The 20,117-nt window shown below is 46.3% G+C and overlaps 1 protein-coding gene across 1 annotated transcript; it reads left to right on the forward strand.

The window, feature by feature from the left end:
* The first annotated feature begins 14,630 nt into the window (after positions 1 to 14,630).
* Positions 14,631 to 19,785, forward strand: LOC119230007 (inositol hexakisphosphate kinase 2-like). The gene is made up of 5 exons (XM_037490920.2): positions 14,631 to 15,222; positions 17,149 to 17,380; positions 17,467 to 17,627; positions 17,765 to 17,940; positions 18,037 to 19,785. Exons 1-5 carry the CDS (start codon positions 15,009 to 15,011, stop codon positions 18,649 to 18,651), a joined length of 1,398 nt encoding a protein of 465 aa, XP_037346817.2. The 5' UTR covers positions 14,631 to 15,008; the 3' UTR covers positions 18,652 to 19,785.
* Positions 19,786 to 20,117: the final 332 nt, after the last annotated feature.

A 20,117-nucleotide genomic window follows, 5' to 3' on the forward strand; every position in this document is an offset into this window, starting at 1 on the left:
TCTGATTCTCTCCTACTAAAGGGCAGTGCCATTTTTAGCATCATCTCGGGAGGTTACGTCCACCCTCCTTGGAACACAGAAGCAGATTTTCTGGGTCGCTGATTTTACATTACATTACATGTCATTTATCCAAAGCGACTTACAATAAGTGCTTTTCTTACTTTCTGGGAAACTTAACCCTTCGGCCAAGAAGGGCTGTCCAAGTTCCCAGTTGTTTCTGTTTTTTTTTTTTTTTTAATCGCCCATTAGAGACAATATGTGGGAATTGAGGATTACATCAGAAGCTGCTCCTGAATCCTCATCCGCCTCACTTCATTATCTCATGCCAGTACAGCTCGTGCTGGAATAATAAGTGTTTTTCCTTAAGCCCTGCAACCTTTGTGTTTCAGAGAGTAAGCCACATCCTGGCAGTGCTCTCCCTATGCTGCCGCAGCATTGTCCCCCGGTCTGTGTTCTCAGAGGACAGGGCCAAATGTCTCACCCATCCGATGACTTTCCAGCCATGGCCCCGTTTAATTCATCCGCTTTCTTCATTGTCCGTTCTGTCGTCCTTTTGTTCGAAAGCCTTTCTTGATCTCTGGGATTTACCGCTGGTGGTGGTGGTGGGCTCCGGGGTCAGCGTTATGTAACCCTGATTATTACATGGGACAAATTGCCTTTGGCAGATCTGAAGCTTCAGTACATCAGCCATAGTTTCAGATACATATTTAAAGTGATGGTTATATTAAAAGCTAGGAGTTAAGCCGTATCTACGAGTGTCTTCTATTAGGATGCTTTTTTAAAGCTTGTAGGCTAATTGCAACCTTTCTATAACTTTTGGTCTTTTCTCATTTGACGCTCTGACCTTGTCCCTTGGCATGCGTCTACTCTGGCCTAGGTCCCAGGACCCATAAACCCCCCCCGACCCCCCCGCCTCTGTCCCCAAGGATTACTGGGTCTATTTTCTTTTGGCACCAGCAAGTGACGGAAAGCGCGCAACAAATGATGAGGCTATACACTGAGGGGTGGCTCGGCTGACACTAATCCCCCACTATGCATGCACAATCCCCCCCCTTCATTTAGTCATTTCTCCAAAATAAGTGAAACATCAAGTAGGGTTTTACCTTGACATGATGCATACAAGTTTTAGTAGTTACAGTCCAACTCCATGCAATCATGCCAAGTCTTATGTATCTGTGTATACTAGATGCATACGTCCTACGTAGGTTACTGGCATTAAGAGGTCTTGGATGAGTCCCAGTAGCACATTCTGCACATCACTGGTGACGCAGAACACTAATGTGTGATGTATCTCTCTCTCTCTATGTCTCTCTCTTTCTCTCTCCAACATTTACATTGTCGTCATTGCTGTCCCGAGACACTGCAGCAGGAAACCTGCCCTAATCATTTACCCACCAAATGACCTCAAGCCGCTGCCATCACCACATTACCTCCGAGGCGCCTTGCTGCGCGGTCGTCACAATCACAGAATGGCATTAACACATTTACAATCACCTCCCCCACTTTCACACTAAAAATGCTGCAATGTGACTCTCGCATGACTGTTTTCCTGTAGGGACGTTTGTCAGATCTACTGCTGGGAACCATTTGACCTTCACAGCGAATCTATCTACTGCTGAAAATACCAACCTGCCTCTCACACAATCAGTATTTGGTCAACATACTGTAACTGCCATCGCCATGTCCCATCGCCTTGTCCCATAGTCCTACAGCCATGTCCCACAGCCATGTCCCACAGCCATGTCCCACAGCCTTGTCCCATAGCCTTGTCCCATAGCCTTGTCCCACAGAGCCTTGTCACATAGCCTTGTCCCATAGCCTTGTCCCACAGCCATGTCCCACAGCCTTGTCCCATAGCCTTGTCCCTTGCTCTTGGGAAATTGGGGAAGCAGTTTTAATTTAATTTAATTTAGTAAATTAAAGTAAATGAACAGAGCAAAAAAACATTCTTATTTCAAAGCTGATCCCATGTCACCAGTCTGACTAACAATGAGGGGGAAAAAAGTTGATCTTATTTTGACAATAGAAGGTACTTGACTGGACAAACCGACACATCTATGTTTACCGGGTGTAAAACCATTAATTCATATATTGTACAGACTTTTATTGTTTTTGACATGTATACCATTACGTTTTTTGTTTATTTATTTTATGCATTTCTGAATTCTATACATCATCACAGTAGTATAGTAGTGCCAATAGCAATGCCAGGTCAGCCATTTGGTTCTGATTCATTATATTTATAAAGTAATTCATAAATAACAAAGGATTCTGCATCATTTAGTGTTTTCTGCTTAGAAATCACCTATGAACCTCCTTAGTATGTTTTGGGGGCTTTCCATCTCAGCTGCATCTGTATCTTTATTTCCGTCTGGTATTTTTCCACAGAATTGGTGGGGTTTAGACAACGTGGTGGGTTCTTCATCACAATGGCTTTTTTTGTTAGGTTGTGTTCACCTATTATGCGGCCTCCTTCCTTTTCTTCCTCCTTTACGCTATCACACACTGCAGTGCTGGCTGTGCTCGGAAAATTCCACACTGCAGCAAAGAGAGGGGTGGCAGCAGAGAGAAAGAGACGGACACTGATTGGTCAAGGAGGGAAGGGATGTAAATATGCTCAAAACAAATAAATCGAAGAACATGTTAAGGACCGAGTTTAATTAGATAGATATAGATGTTATAGATATAACAACGATGTGCTATCCAACATTAAACGCTATGTTATAGTAACTTTGAAGAAGAAGGGGAATTGAAGAAAGCGGTATTTATCCAGCGAGATGGAAAGAGAGATGGAGGGATAGAGGTATGAAGTAAAAGTAACCTGTGCAGAAACATTGCAGCATTTATCGTCATGTGCCCTGTGAAGAAGCAAAAAGGTATTGCAGTAGCCCCATACTACTGCTTAAAGCTGGCTCCTATAATCCCAAATTCTTTATTACAAAGTTGTATTTCTTTATCTACACCGCCATTCCACAGGCCTACTGCTTATCAATAAAAAAAACATAGATTATTCACACAGATGTATGTGATATAATAATGTAGCAGGTATTTTAATTGCAAAATTTTTATTTATCATAGCCCTCATTGAACTGGTGGTTTTTGTGGTTTTTCAATGAATTTCAATCATAAGGTGGTTATTCTATGTATGAAGTAAACGTAAACTCACACAGGCTCAAACAAACAAAAGTGATATGGAAACAAACTCCGATCCAAATGTTGTAGAACAGACGTCACAATGCAACAAATCATTCAGTGTGCCTCGGGGATCTGCTGCATACAGATAATTCCTAATGCATTATTGACCAACATGAGACAATTTGCAGAGGGACGGACAAGTGATCGGAAGGTTGGGCTACATTGTGACAAGTGAAGAGAGGTCAGTGCTACCGGCGCTTATTTAATGCATCCAACGCACTTCCTTTGATACCTTTATGTGTGATGATACTAAAACGCCGAGTGGCACCGTGCAAGACAATGTATGCTTGGATTCAACGCTCAGTGCGTGAAAGGCCCTTCATACAAATGTTGTTTTAGATTTCATTTAATTATCAAAGTTTGGCTCGTGGCTGCAGGGAAGTTCAGGTCTGCTCTTTGGGTATTTTCAAGTTTGTTCAGGAAATTAAAAATAACTTGTAATGCAACTACAAGTATAGGTGAGCACTAATACATAATGTGGGATATCTGCAGGTGTATCGAACTGTACAGTTTATCTTAGTCATCTTATGATGTTGTATTAGGTTTTGTAATGATTATTTTATTTGCTCCTGGATCAGGACGTCACCATGCAGTGAAGCCATGGCCAATTTCCACCTTCACTGGAAAGCAAAGTTGGTCATTCCTGCAGTGTCCCGACAAAGAAGGTTTTTGCTTTGAAAAATAAGTTTATGAAAGTATCCTTATGGTTGAAATGCACTTATTGTAAGTCGCTTTAGATAAAAGCGTCAGCTGCAGTCTTGTACAGTCAGCGGTGTTATTTCTGCAAAATCTTTTCAGATACACTTTCAAGTAACGTTAACAAAACAAATTATTTATATACAGGAGCTGCATCTAAGAGACTTGAATTTACTAAACAACGTCTTTTATATAGGCATCTAAATGAGTACCTTAATGTTCTGTGCACCATTCTTTAATGAGAGATGAAAGTTTTTTTTAGTCTCTGGGTGTATGTAGTGTTACTACAAAATGGGTGTATTATTCACATAATTGGAACACTCACCCTCCGAGTTTACTGCTGTGAATGATTTAAATGTCAGTATTGTTCTGAAACGTAAACAATCACTTATTACAGTTAACAAACAAATCTTTCTGAATCAGTCTGCATAGCTCAGTCTCTTAAGAAATGTAACAATTTCAATATGTATTGATGTTATGGCGTATTTCTGCATGGCCTCTGATTTTTGTCTGGAGTGTAGACTAGATATCACTTAAAGTTCTCCCATTCTCTTCTATTACAAGCCCACACAAAGTGATGTTCAGTCTAGGCTTGGTTAAGCACTGAAATATTTTAACTCGTTTACAATTACTCTGGTCCCTCATAAATTCTGCGATCCTGATCACAAAGAGATTCTAAGTAATGTAATTCCAGGAACTCTTCTGCTTTTGGATCCGAAATGCTAGTTTGTGAAAGGCATGTAATCTCTCTGAGCACTCCACTAGAACTATTTCCTGACAGCTGTCCTGGGAACACATGAAGCCAGACCGCTCTCTTCTTCCTAACTCAACCAGAAAACCTTTGGACGGCATTTTTAATAGAAAATAGATTGCTGGTGTGAATGTTTTTTGGCAGTCAGTCATTAAAAGTCAACAGAACCATCTGGACAGTGTAAACAACTCATGAGGAGCAAGCAAAGGCCCAGTGGCTGCTGTTGGCGGTGTAGGTCTTTGGGTTGTGAGATTAGAAAAAAAACACATTTCACTTTATCAGGACAGACAGTGACTACAGCAGCAGAAACAACAGCTTACTAGACTAAAATGCTTTTGATAGTCTGAGATATTTCTCACCACAACAGCACCAATCGGTGGTATTGAAGTTTAAATCAAACTGGTGTGGCACTCCGGTGAGGCTTGTCTTTGTAGGAATCATAGTGACACATGTGGTCGACATTAAGGGATCCAAATGCCAAAGCAGACTGAGTAAAAGTAAACATTTTGTATTTACTGAAAGCAACTACTCCAGTCTGCTCAAACTAATGCCTTGTGGGAATAGAGATTAGGAAGTAACTATTTGTCTATTTGTCCCATGTAGGAATACAAAAAGGTTTTGTGTTGTCCTTATCTCAAGTTTCATTTACATTTGTTTTTATTTGCACCTAAAAGAACACAAAAAATCTTTAATCCACTGCAGTCATTCACAAGCTATTTCATTCTAAACATAACACATGTGTTATTGAATACATTCCAGTCTATTTTTTGCAGCTCTCAGAGATTTAGCAATTCGGTTAAATTTATGACACACTGACGGATTCATGGAACTTGGAGGCGGTAATGCCTTTTGTCAGGGTCGGTGCTGAAGCAGGCGGAAGCAGGACTCAAATGCAGAGGTTCTCGATCAAAAAGTGCTCTTTATTCCTGACAAAACCAATAACGTGCTCCAACAGCGGGGAACATATAGACAATGACACGACACTGGACAACAGGCACACAGGGCTTAAATACACAAGGGAGGTGCAGGTGATTGGACACAGGTGGAATCAATCAGGCAATCACAGGACAAGGCAGGAAGTGAAGTTACCCAGGAACACAAGAGACATGAAAACTACAAAATAACACAGGAAGAGAGACCAAACCGTGACAGAACCCCCCCCTCAAGGACCGAATTCCAGACGGTCCTCAAGGGGAACAGAACCAGAGAAACACAGACAAGGGGAGGGAGGGTGGGAACCCAACGATCTTGGACCTTGCAGGGAACTCAGGGTGATGGCGGCCACTCGTCGGGTCCTTCGGGGGGTCTACCGCTACGGCGACCGGGCTTCAGGGTCTCGGGGGGGCGACCGCTACGGCGGCCGGGCTTCAGGGTCTCGGGGGGGCGACCGCTACGGCGGCCGGGCTTCCGGGTCTCGGGGGGCCGACCGCTACGGCGGCCGGGCTTCCGGGTCTCGGGGGGCCGACCGCTACGGCGGCCGGGCTTCAGGGTCTCGGGGGGCCGACCGCTGCGGCGGCCGTGCCTCGTGGCGGGGGGCGCCGAGCTGTGCGGCTGCGGCGTCGTCGCGGAGGGGGGCGCCGAGCTGTGCGGCTGCGGCGTCGTCGCGGCGGGGGGCGCCGAGCAGTGCGGCTCCGGCGTCGTCGCGGCGGGGGGCGCCGAGCAGTGCGGCTGCGGCGTCGTCGCGGCGGGGGGCGCCGAGCAGTGCGGCTGCGGCGTCGTCGTGGCGGGGGGCGCCGAGCAGTGCGGCTGCGGCGACGTCGTGGCGGGGGGCGCCGAGCAGTGCGGCTCCGGCGTCGTCGTGGCGGGGGGCGCCGAGCAGTGCGGCTGCGGCGTCGTCGTGGCGGGGGGCGCCGAGCAGTGCGGCTCCGGCGTCGTCGAGGCTTGGGGCTCCGGCCCAACCCCTGACCCCACCCCCCCCTCAAGGACCGACTTCCAGGCGGTCACAAGAGGGTGGGAGGGAGGGGTCATCGTCGGGGGCCGTGGGGGCGGGGAAGGAGACTGGACTCTGGGGGCCGGAACGGGCGGAGACTGGACTCTGGGGGCCGGAACGGGCGGAGACTGGACTCTGGGGGCCGGAACGGGCGGAGACTGGACTCTGGGGGCCGGAACGGGCGGAGACTGGACTCTGGGGGCCGGAACGGGCGGAGACTGGACTCTGGGGGCCGGAACGGGCGGAGACTGGACTCTGGGGGCCGGAACGGGCGGAGACTGGACTCTGGGGGCCGGAACGGGCGGAGACTGGACTCTGGGGGCCGGAACGGGCGGAGACTGGACTCTGGGGGCCGGAACGGGCGGAGACTGGACTCTGGGGGCCGGAACGGGCGGAGACTGGACTCTGGGGGCCGGAACGGGCGGAGACTGGACTCTGGGGGCCGGAACGGGCGGAGACTGGACTCTGGGGGCCGGAACGGGCGGAGACTGGACTCTGGGGGCCGGAACGGGCGGAGACTGGACTCTGGGGGCCGGAACGGGCGGAGACTGGACTCTGGGGGCCGGAACGGGCGGAGACTGGACTCTGGGGGCCGGAACGGGCGGAGACTGGACTCTGGGGGCCGGAACGGGCGGAGACTGGACTCTGGGGGCCGGAACGGGCGGAGACTGGACTCTGGGGGCCGGAACGGGCGGAGACTGGACTCTGGGGGCCGGAACGGGCGGAGACTGGACTCTGGGGGCCGGAACGGGCGGAGACTGGACTCTGGGGGCCGGAACGGGCGGAGACTGGACTCTGGGGGCCGGAACGGGCGGAGACTGGACTCTGGGGGCCGGAACGGGCGGAGACTGGACTCTGGGGGCCGGAACGGGCGGAGACTGGACTCTGGGGGCCGGAACGGGCGGAGACTGGACTCTGGGGGCCGGAACGGGCGGAGACTGGACTCTGGGGGCCGGAACGGGCGGTGACGGGGTTCTCGGGGCAGGAACGGGCGCTGACCGGGTTCTCGGGGCAGGAACGGGCGCTGACCGGGTTCTCGGGGCAGGAACGGGCGCTGACGGGCGTCTCGGGGCAGGAACGGGCGCTGACGGGGTTCTCGGGGCAGGAACGGGCGCTGACCGGGTTCTCGGGGCAGGAACGGGCGCTGACGGGCGTCGTGGACGGTGTTGCTGCCGCCGACCTCGGAGGTCCAGGACGTGGGGATCGTACCTGGCCTGGAGGAGGGCGGCCAGCTCCAGCACCTGCTTCCCGCGTTCGCTGAGGACTGGAGGCTGGGCGCTGGCCTCCCACTGCGAGTCCCAAGCGGTGTCTGGACAGCGGCGAGGGCGTCGACCGGGACGCCGCCCGGAGCCTGCTGGCGAGCCGGGGTCGGCGTTACGCCTGGCAGCCTGCTGCACGCTGCGGGGACCGCCGAGGGCCAGACGGGTTCCCAAAAACGGGTTCACAAAACTGAATCCCGCTGAGTCCTTCCATGGTCGTGTCATTCTGTCAGGGTCGGTGCTGAAGCAGGCGGAAGCAGGACTCAAATGCAGAGGTTCTCGATCAAAAAGTGCTCTTTATTCCTGACAAAACCAATAACGTGCTCCAACAGCGGGGAACATATAGACAATGACACGACACTGGACAACAGGCACACAGGGCTTAAATACACAAGGGAGGTGCAGGTGATTGGACACAGGTGGAATCAATCAGGCAATCACAGGACAAGGCAGGAAGTGAAGTTACCCAGGAACACAAGAGACATGAAAACTACAAAATAACACAGGAAGAGAGACCAAACCGTGACACCTTTTTATAACTGATGATTGTAAATCTTGATTGTACGCACCTAGAATGAGGGTGGAATGCTGCTCCCTCCCTTGCTTTGGAGCATATCGTATGTATCTTACACATTGCAGCCCTAACTTACAGTCTCCATACCCAATGGATAGTGAAATAGGTTGTGGAATCCGGATTGTGTGCTTGTGTGCAAGGCTACCACCTCTGAACAGCCTGCACTCAGTGTCAATATAATGTCATGTGGTTTGGATATAGTCCCACTGGATACACTGGACTATTACATAACACAGCAGGAGCACAAAGGATCTGCACATGCACATACGTCCAGGGCCTCATGTTCACAAACCCACACATGCACACCCGCACACTAATATGTGAGGGAACTCCAAAAGCTCTGACATCTGCAGACTGAAAACAAGAACTCCCTCTCTCTGTTCAGCCACGTGAGGAGGAGTCTTTTTCTGACTGAACAACATGTTTACCACATGTTTCCTGAGGAAAAAACTTGACAGTGAGGACACTGCGGTAAGGACATTAAAGGTCATGACCTTTGTATCTAAAACTATCTTAGTTGCGTTTTTTAACAAAATGCAGTTTAGCTTCCAACCAGAAGTGCAAGCAAGCAGAAAAAGTGCAATCTAAGCCACCATTTTATCACTAACAGATGCATCTAAATTACAGGGACAAACGGTACACTGCACCATGCGTTTAATCCTTTACAGTAAGGATTGAAACTATTCAGGTAGAACAGAAGGGGGTCTCCAGCAGTTTAGCTACACTTCAGCACACTTGCTATTCCCCACATGGCAATGCCATTTTCATGCTTGCTTTTGCTCATTCGTTTGAACTTCTGGACCATGAGTCGTTCCATATGACCCAAGGAACTTCATGCGTGTGAGTGAAAATCATAATATTATGGTTCTAGATTTTGGCCGTCTTAGGAGCCACTTGACGACGTCGAGTTGCACAGGAAGAACAGTGGGAGTAGTTCTGCTTATATAAATAAAGGTTTTTTTTCATCACTCCCTCCATGTTTGGGTCATATGGAAATCATCACAGTGAGCTGCAGGGAGAAATAACAGTCTCCACCCACTGATCTTTTTTAGGCAAATGCACACCCATTACTTTTCTTAATACGCTGAATGAGTGCTGTTGCACCACCACAAAACCAAATTCAGTTTCTGTTGTGCTTTTTCATGTATTTAATCTTTGCTAGGACTGTTTAGTTTGGAGTTGAGAAGCACAGTGTCTCCTTGGCTTAAAACTTCTTATTGCCCAAATTCTTCTACTGAAATGCTCAGATTTACATTAACATGGAGTTGATTTTCATATACATAAGGATAGAATATATTGATTCATTACTTTTTAGGGAAGAGCACTCTGTCATTGTACTGCTTGAATTTGTCCTTTGTAGATTTTTTTGTATTCATGGGAATTTAGTTTTACATCTTGAGTTTGTCCCTGTTTGGGTGTATGTGCATGTGTATCTGTTACTCACAGGCTGCAGCCTGCTACCTAATAGTGGAGGTGTTGATGACTGGAGGAGAGTGGCTACTGTGAGAAGTCACAGAACTGTGATGGGAGGGAGGCTTATTTTTAATCAAAGGAAGAAAAATCAGACTTTGATGATTCAATTTCCCTGATACTTTTGTTTGATTTGTTTCTTACTGTTACTTATAAAAAAAACAAGTAGGAGAATGTTCATTCAGACAAAGAATAACCGGTAATGTTGGGGAGGAGAGACGCTAATTTGGCCCGGTGTGCTTGTGTAAAACTATCCCAGCAGAGCTGTAACAGACCTCCAAACACAAGTCACGGTGACTATATATAACCTGTGGCTGGCATGTGATATGTGTCCTGGTCAGGTTAAAATGAAGCATGAAGTAAAGGACTGATTAGTGCCCATCACACTGTGTGGTACCGATACATCCCTCTGAAAATGAAAGCCATACCTTTTCTGAACAAGTGTGCAACCATTCCTAAGGAACCACAAGCCAATAAAATCCATCGCTACCCACACTGCTCATTCGCACACTGTCCTCTGGAGACTGTTCCCATGGGGATGCGATAACTAGGATTGAGTCACTGGGTGGGGAAACTGGGCCATCACACTGAGGAAGTTAAACACGTTTCATTCTTTTCGGGTATGTGGGCAATGATCCACAGAAAAGCAACTGCCTACTAATGCCAAACTCGCAATTTCCTTTCCTTACAATGCAGTGTGAAATGTAGGTTTACAAACAGATATGCTTTGTAGACTTAAGCCAATCAATCTGCAGCTTCTTTCAAAGGGAGTCAGATTCGAGATTTTTGCTTAGTGACAGGCTGAAAGTGTCAAGCTGATACCACAGTATTATCTCAACCTAAACAACCTAAAGAGGCTACAGCCTCTTCACACACTGCTATCATCTGGTATCAAAGCCTCTCGTTACTGCCCCCCATGTATCTCTGTCACTTGTTGGGGGCTTTCCTGCCCCTTGTCGATACAGCCAGTCCAGTTCGTTTTGGCTCAATTCCATAAGGTTGTGTATGTCCTCAACTTTCACTGAAAGGCACACAACACGGAGTAGATAACACGGCTTGTTTCGCGGTATCAGTGTTTCCAAGTGTTTCCTTCTCACTGGAATATTGAGTTACTCAAATCTTTGATAAGGTTGCTCAAATGCATCTCCAATTCTCTCTCGACCTTTGAACCGGAGGAGGTTGGTTTATTGGGATTAGTCAGACACTTCCAACAGCTCTTCCCCCTACAGCGACAGGCCATGTGTATCACAGGAATGGGCTTCAGGATGGCGTTTAAAGAATGTGTCAACGCACTTGACAAACCTGAAGTTAAACTTGTCCGTGCGTTAATGAGAAAGTAAGGAAAGCTATCACCAAGGATGTTGACACTATTAGATATAGATTTGCAGTGGTTGGGCAGTTCAAACATAGCTGGCATATTGTGCAATTTTTATTCATTTTTGTTTGTTTATATGGCCATGTTTTTAGACAGTTTTCTAAGTTCAGTTTCTTGGTGTAAACTAAAATTCATTTTGAAAATGATAATGAAACAGCATAATGTAATTTATTTAAACGTACTCCCCACATTGATCAGCCTGTGGTAGAGCCTTTCCATTGTTTCACTCTCCAGCATCTGCTTTTTATAACCCTCACCGTGTGAACAATATATTGTAGTTTCTTGACGCTTTAATGCAAGAGAGTTTATTGCCAACCTGCGCGTTCCAATGTTCACAAGAAAATGTTATTGACAATCTAAATAGGAGGTCTGGTGGTTTGTTTACTCTCTGTGTATTGCCCTGATTCACGTTTTATGACTTTACCGTTTTCCAAACAGCCGCATTGCTGTCCAAGAATTACAACTGCAATTTTGACATGAGGAACGTTGGTGCTGGTGGGGATTTCATGTAAACAAGGCTGTCCTTGAATTGGCATCGAGTGTCAGAGTGCCAGCAACACTCATCCCTGTCAACACTCTCATTACAAGAGCATCCCTTGTCTCAATGACGCAGCCTTTTGGACCTTCCCCTTTCTGAGGCAAGCTCTCCTACTCGTTCCTGAGAGTGAGGGGGAGGGCTTATGAATGCACTGAAAAATGGAATGTTGGTTGAATAGCTCTGTTGCCAATACACGGCCATGCATAATATGTTGAAAAGAAGGCCCGTATCAAAACCACCAGCTCAGGCCAACCAGTTTGAAAAGTGTGGTTAGAGCATTCATTCCTTTAAGTGAGTATCAGTGGTTGATGGGGAAAAAGCAACAGCTACAACTGCAGCTCACAGGAACATTGAAGTCGTGGATGTTTTGGGCCTCAGGTGAACGAGACAATAAAACGTATACACTGTGATTTGATTGGAGTTTTTTTCAAATAGCATTTAGTCGTTTTACTGGAAGGTCAGTAAGACAGAATCAATAAACAACATCAGAAGAACTCAATTAAAATTGTGATATATAATCGACAGAGAGAACCAAGCACACAGTGGCGTGTCCAGTGCATTCGATTCAAAATGAGAAGAACACCTTTCATTGTTTCAGTGCTGATATATTTTCTCATGGCTCGCTTCCGGAGGCTTTCTGCTACGTCTCTGTTGGGTGGAGTTCACAATGACTGCTGTGTTTGTAGAAGGCCGCCGGTGGACAATGGGCGCGGAGGAGCTTGTTGGACGTTGCATCACGGCTGTGTTTGATAGTTGGATTGAGGGCCCCGTGGTGCAGCCTGGAATCTTTTGTCTTTGGGTACGGACCCATGACATGAGAGGAGAACCCGTGCTGAGCTGACATAACACTGACCCATCAATGAGGCTTTGGTGACTCTGCTTGAAAATCGGCAACTTCTGCCCATGAACAAACACACTTTCTTCTATCTTTCATGCTGGAAATATGACATTAGTGGGATTTGTTATGACACAAATTGGAAGAGTTTGGTTTATTTCAGTTTTCAAGATTAAAAGAATGATGTTTGCTGTGTAAATGTGTGTGTTGAAGATATCTTAGAAAGATACAATTTAATCAGATCTCTAGTTTTTATTAATATCTGACTGGACATCCTGGACATTACAAAATTTAGAGCACATGCAATCATCCCAACCCCAGAATTGAGTCCCACTCTACATATTTCCAGTCACAAGAGTAAATCCTTCACACGGTAACAGGACAGGCCTACAGTTGTCTTTCCCCAAAAATTGACTGCCATCATTAAAGGGTTTTAGATTTGGTATTGTACTGTTAATTGTTCTGTATACCTCCTAACACACACATTATTAGACACACACTATCGCTTCTCTTTTTTTGTTCCTATCCACATTTCACACCAGACCACCTGGAAGTCCTTACCTGTGAAACCAGTGAAAAGGGAGGAGGAGGTTCCCTGTTAGAGTGCTGATCATTTAATCCCCTCCTTGCCTGGCCCTGGGATCCTTTCTTTCCATTTGTAATCGCAGTGCTGAACTGGAACATTAGAGATTAGTGCCTGATTAGGCTGTCTACTTGCCCACGACCCCTCAGCTTTAGCTTGTCTGGCACAGACTCATCAAGGTGAGTGCCTCTCATGAACACATTTCCAGTACTGTGTATACATCTGAAGCCTTACGTCATAGCTGTTTTTGCGGATATTACCCATTCCGGTTGAAGACCATATATGATGTACTGTGTTAACTGTCTGCTGATAGCTTTGTATCGTCAACATCGGTCTGTTGCAATTACAGGGGGAATATCTTGTGGCCATAACTTTCCCAGAGATGTATGTTTCTGCCTCACAGTAGAATAAAATGTCTTTAAACCATGGATGCAAAGCTGACTATGGTACTCTCCATCAAGACACCTCAAACTACAAGGGCAGTTACTTTTTCTGATATGAAACGGCAGTCAATGGTTTAATAATAAGTGCAAATTAAAGTTTTCCCTCTGCCTGTATATTCTGGTCTTACCTCATTAAGTGTAGTTTATAGTTGGGGGTCTAGCAAGGAGACATTGGACAAACTAGATGCCAGGAAGGTTTTTTAGAATAAGTAGCACTCATGAGTTTCAGTGGTTTTATTTTGGTTAAAATAGAAGATGTAAGCTTCCAACTCTGAGACGTATTAGTACGACTGGAGACTTGAGCAGCCCAGCATGCTTATAATGAACCCAATGTGGTGTCAATTATTGCAGTGTAACCCATTAGGAGTGTTCACCTTAATAATATCCAGTTCTAACTATTTTTCATTTTGTTCGTGATCAAACCATTAAATGTGATATATATAATAATATATAAAATAGTAATGGTTTCAACCAGCACTTAATTAACTCTGTTTTCTGGTCACACTTTCTGAGATGTAAACAAGGGAATATTTCTATTGTATATGATGTGAACATGGCATCTAGTAGTCTCAAGTAAATATGCTTCGCATTTATTGTCCCAGGTAAACACCAAGTCCGCTTCGAAATGAAATCAAAAGTCGGAATTTACACAAACAAATGCCTTGTGTGCAGTTTCGATTTCCTTCTTGCCATTTGAATTCGTTGTTTCCATTTCATGTTGTAAGAGTACGATTACAGTCTATTTCCCAAGTAACTCTAGAGTACAATGCAAAACAAATGTCCTTGGCGAGTGTTTTGTTTTTGAGTCGAGTATTTTTCCTGTTCACCCCTCCCCCCGTTTTCGCTCCTTCCTCTTTGTTTGCGCGATCTGCTCGAGCCCCTCTCCTGAGCCCTGTCTCCTCCCAGCGACAGCTACGGCTCTGTGATTGGCCAGCGGTGGGTTAGAGGCGGGGCTTGCTGGCTGTTTGTGCTGTCTTTGTAGCTAGAGGATCAGTATCTGGCGTCACTTTCGGTAACGGCCTCACGTCGGAAACGGCCGTCGGTTAAAAACGTTTTAAGCAGTTTTTAAGCTGCATTAGTAGCATATTATTACACATTAAAAACGGAGAATATTCCAAAATATCGGAGGAATTTATAAAATGTTCTCCTTAAAGGAAAATAGACGAAAATAAGGGATTTCGTCGTTGCTTCCGTTCTTCCTGTCCGGCCCTTTGTTTTTTTCTTTCCACCGCTGTGCTTGTGGAGGCTAACAAGCTAACAGAAAAAAGCTCGAGGATAGGGAGCCAAACGAGCGGCCGAGCCTCTTGCCTCCCGAGCGACGTGGGTCCCCCCAGCTCAGTTGTCCGATGCGGAGTGAGGATGAGTCCCGCTCTAGAAGCCCTCATGCAGGCGGACGGGACTCCATATCCCGGAAAAGGGGTGATGCTTGAGCCTTTCGTTCACCAGGTGGGAGGCCACTCCTGCGTGCTGCGGTTTGGGGAACAAACAATATGTAAGCCCCTCATACCCAGGGAGCACCAGTTCTACAAGAGCCTCCCCCCAGAGATGAGGAAGTTCACCCCTCAGTATAAAGGTAAGTCCCCCCATCCCCCGATCTGCTGAGCTGTTGATGTGTTTGGTAACGGTACCAAGCTGTATCCCCTGTTTACTTCTTGTGCTCATGTTAACAAAGTGTGCAAGCCCTTCTTTGCCGAATGTAATATTAAATGTATCTGATCGTGAGGATGTATTATTTTATGTGGTTTTGATGGATTGCTGCAAGGCCTCATATAACTCTGCGTACACAACACTGTGATATGTACACATTTTATTTGTATTTTTGGTCGAGCCTCTATTTAAGTGACCACATCATAGGGCATGTTGGAGCAATTTGCAGGCCCCTTGATGTGGCCACGGGACAGAGGTAAGACACACTGGCACCTGACCCTTCAGTAATCGCAGTGTGGGGCTATTTAAATCCAGCCAGAATGAGTGGGGTTTATGAGATTAGCCTTCTGAAATCGGTGACATTGTCATTATAGCGTAACACATTTGAAAGGACATTTAATAAAGAAGAGACATCAGTAAAATAATGGAACTTTACTGTTAAGCATGGGGACAGTGCGAAAGGGTTAAAGACAGAGCCAAATTGAGCAATCGGAACTTTTGAACCTAATTAAAATGACAGACACCGATCATGATCTGCAACTAGGACAAAATCCTAAATATTTTATTACAACCAATCAGGCTATAAAACTATTAAGTTTATGCACCTATCGTGTGAGTGACTCATGTTCCCACGGTCACTGAGGTGTTGGGTGGTGACTGTGCAGCCACAGTCCACGAGGAAGGAGCAGGGCCTCCTGTAGGGCGGTGACGTCATCAGTCAGGGCCTGGGCGAAGGAAAAAAACGTGCCCGCTGGGCCCTGTGCGCCACCGTGTAGTGGTCAAACTCCAACGCATTTTTAAAAAAGAACATTCGCTCTTTTATCTGTGGTTGTTCTCCGCGTAAACGATCTTTTTTAATTTCCTGATATAGAAATACTGTGTTTATTAACGTCTACTTGTGTTGTTGGGTGCAAAGTGTTCCGTGTATCTGCTACCTTTCTCTCTCCGTCACTTTCGTTCACTTACTTCCTTCCTTCCTTCCTGTCTAGTTTATCTTTATCAGCCACTGCAGCTGTGATGTTTATTCTCAGTGCTACACCTCCCCCACCCTGCACACACAGGTCCTTTTAGGGACTTTTTATCAGGGACTGTGGATGATGTTATAAAATAATCATTGTTATTAAGGTAGACATGTTTAGTGGTCATTGAGCCCTTCAACCTGTCTCTCCTTCTATTTTGAGTTGGGGAAATGGGTTAATACTAAACAAAAGAAATCTGCAAAATCTCTTTAAATCTTGTTTCATTCAAGGCTGTATTATGAACTGTGTAGACAAACACATACATTGTCACTGAATCATGGTTATGCACTGATCATGTCATGTAGATAAGCACCTTTTCTGCTTATTTAGCTGTCATATTAATGTATGATGTTTTATGTGGAAAGGGATTACTGTACTTCCATTTTTTCATGTCATTTCCAACTGTTTGAAACTGTATAAAGTGTGTTTCATAAGGATGTTTAGCAATTGCCTAATAAATTTCCTGCTGAGTTTGACACTTTTCAGACTTGTGTGGTATTTTGTCTTGTTTCTTCAATAACAAATGATTAAGATAGTTTTTGTGTTCTGACATATGTTGCTCGTGATAATGCGTACTCTCATTGTTAATATCCTACTCTTCACTTCCACCTGTCTGTCCCGTCTATCGTCTGAACCTGCATGTGGAGATGTGAACATGCATGACTGGGTCAATATCTTTTTGTGGAAATGTCTATTTAAATGTGAATTAAAAAGAGAGTGCACTAGGCATGGTCACTGTACTTGGAAGGATTCTTTTTTTTTTTTAAATATGGTTACCATTAACATAATAGAATTGGCTCATAACAACTCTCTGGTTCTCCCCTCTATCTCAGGTGTAGTGTCAGTCAGTTTTGAAGAAGATGAGGAAGGGAACCTGTGCCTCATCGCATACCCCCTCCACAGTGAATCCGGGGACCTGGAAAACAAAGATCTCTCCGCAGACTGCGAGCCCAAGAGCAAGATGCTGAAGTTGAGCCACAAGAAGCAGTCCTCGCTGCTGGTGGAGAATGAGAACTACAGCAAAGATCGAGCTCGCCACAGCCGTAAAGAAGACAAGATCATGAGGTGAGGATGCTTCTCCTAACACCACGTCACTTTATAACCGATGAGTCTTCATCAATGCATTCTGTAACACCAATGTTGTGTTGCAGTTACAAACGTGATGAGATGCAGCAGCAGGCCGAGGTTCTCTACTTTAGCCTGGAGAAAGGCAACGTTGTGCCACAGATCAAACACAACCCCTGGAGTCTCAAATGTCACCAGCAGCACTTACAAAGGATGAAGGAGAACGCAAAGCACCGCAACCAGTACAGTATCCTTTCATGAATACACGGCCCGGCATTGGGTGTCTGTGTGCACTGAAGCAAACGAATGGGTCTTAAACGTCAATATGAATAGTTTGTTTTTAAAGGTCTTTTGTTACTGTGTGATCCTTAACCCCCTTGTCAGAATTTATTCTTCTGGAGAACCTGACATGGCGCTACACTGTACCGTGTGTCTTGGACTTGAAGATGGGAACTCGCCAACATGGGGACGATGCATCAGAGGAGAAGAAGGCCACTCAGATCCGCAAGTGTCAACAGAGCACATCGGCTTCTATTGGAGTGCGACTTTGTGGCATGCAGGTACGGCCGAGAAGCAACACAACCCCCTTTGGCATGAGTGTTTTTGTCTTGGCTTCGCGTCGAGCCGGAGTGCTCATGTTTCTGTGTAACCTGCAGGTGTACCAGTCCGACTCAGGCCAGCTGATGTTCATGAATAAGTACCACGGCCGTAAGCTGACTCTTGCCAGCTTCAAGGAGGCTCTCTATCAGTTCTTCCACGACGGGTGTCGCCTTCGCCGGGAGCTGCTGTCCCCGGTGCTGCGCAGACTCCGAGAAATGCAAGCTGCTCTGGAGTCCTGCGAGTCCTACCGCTTCTACTCAAGCTCCCTGCTCATCATCTACGATGGAGACCCTCGAAGGACTCACACGAGACCCAGGCACCGGGGAGGGGAAGAGGGTGACGAGGATGAACCGTCTGATGAAGATGAAGAGGGGGAGGGGGAGGAGGAGCAAGAGGAGGAGGAGGAGGAAGAGGAGGGGGCCTTTGGTTTCCCCCGACCTTCCTCGGCAGGCAGCAGTGCCGGAGGGAGCAGCAACAGTCGCTCCTCCCACGGCACAGGAGAGGCCAGCAGCCCGGCGGTGGACGTGCGCATGATTGACTTTGCTCACACTACCTGTCGGCACTATGGAGAGGACAGCGTGGTGCACGAAGGCGAGGACAGTGGCTTCATTTTTGGCCTTCAGAACTTGATCAGCATTATATCTGAGCTGGAGGATCACAGTACTGACTGACTGATGCTGGGCTGGAGCCAACATGGTCTAATTTTCCAGGGTGGGACGAGCTCGTGGAGCTGAAACCCTGCTACTCCAAGGTGCACCGGCCTCACGCCTATGTGGAGGTCTGACCCTTAACTGCTGGGAGGGAACCTCGGACACCCCGGTGTCAGTAGGGAGGGCGTGTGATTGTCCACGCGCTCTCGCTCCCCCGACAAGAGGCGAGGGCGCCCTGTGTCCTTACTTGCACTTTTCTCTTTCTGGGACTGCTCCTTTTCTATTATACATAGTGTATAGAGAAACGTTGTATGAGGCCGCAGACGTTCAACAAACGCAGGGACTCCTGTAGCATCCTGGGACGCCCCCTCCCCACCACGCACCCTTTCCTCTCTTATCCTCTGGTACAGACGAGATTCTTTATTGTTGAGTTCTCTCAGAGAGAGAGAGTGTGAGGCAGAAGAAAACGAAAGCTCAAGTGTAGTTGTCCAACATGGTGCTTTACCTGTGATGTGACATTTGTTTTGGTTTATTTTGGATGAAGTTTGGACTGCCGGTCCTGCATAGCACATTACTAGAGGGGAAGTTGACTGTACAAGCTGACTGTGGCTGGCTAGGTCAGTAACTTGTAGCAATTATTGAAATCTGATGCTTTGGAGAAGGACATTTCTTTTTTCTTTTTATTGGTGTTTCCCCGGACCCTTGCAACAAACATAGTTTGTGTCCACCAGGCACTTGTATTTGACACTTTTTGGTGGAAGAACAAGATTGTATTGGTCAAGAGAAAAGGATTGGGCTTTTTCAGTAGTTTCTCTCCCCTGTACTTTTTATTGTTTTTGCTTACAAACAAAATACTTTTGGAGAGGGTATCATCTTTGTTTTGTCTCTGTGCTTATTTTTGTCTGATTTTCTCTTCATTCCTGAAACTTTGATTAAACAAAGAATATATTGATTGAAAACACTAGCTACAAAGACTATATAGAGATTATTTATTTGAAGGGATTGTAAAAAGAAACCGCTACATTCCATACCACCACTATCCGTTCTGATACCAACTTTGATTTATTTTATTATAGCTATTATAGACGATGGCTCTCTTGTAAACCTGTGTGTTAACAATGTCTTGAGAAATAAAGGCATTAATTTGTTGTAAAAGCTTGTGTCCACATTGTGTTCATTTATGCATACGAGTGTATTATTGACTCAGTTTCTACAAATGGACACAGGGGTCCAAGGCATCTGATTTCTAACCCGATTAAGACTCAAGCTTCCGTCAACCACATCTGTGAATGTCATTTTCAGGCCACCTGTGAATGATCTTCATATGGATCTATTTCAATGCTTCACCTGGCAGAAGAGAGCTCGCTTTGCACCCACCAGAGGAAAATCGGTTGTCTACTTGCTCTTCTATCAAAAAGATGGACTCTGAAGCTGAATGAAGAGTGAGCCAAAACCACTTTCTGAGGTAGTTTCAGGTTGATGTTTGT

The sequence above is a fragment of the Pungitius pungitius genome, chromosome 8, assembly GCF_949316345.1.
Source record: "Pungitius pungitius chromosome 8, fPunPun2.1, whole genome shotgun sequence".
Lineage (NCBI taxonomy): Eukaryota > Metazoa > Chordata > Actinopteri > Perciformes > Gasterosteidae > Pungitius > Pungitius pungitius.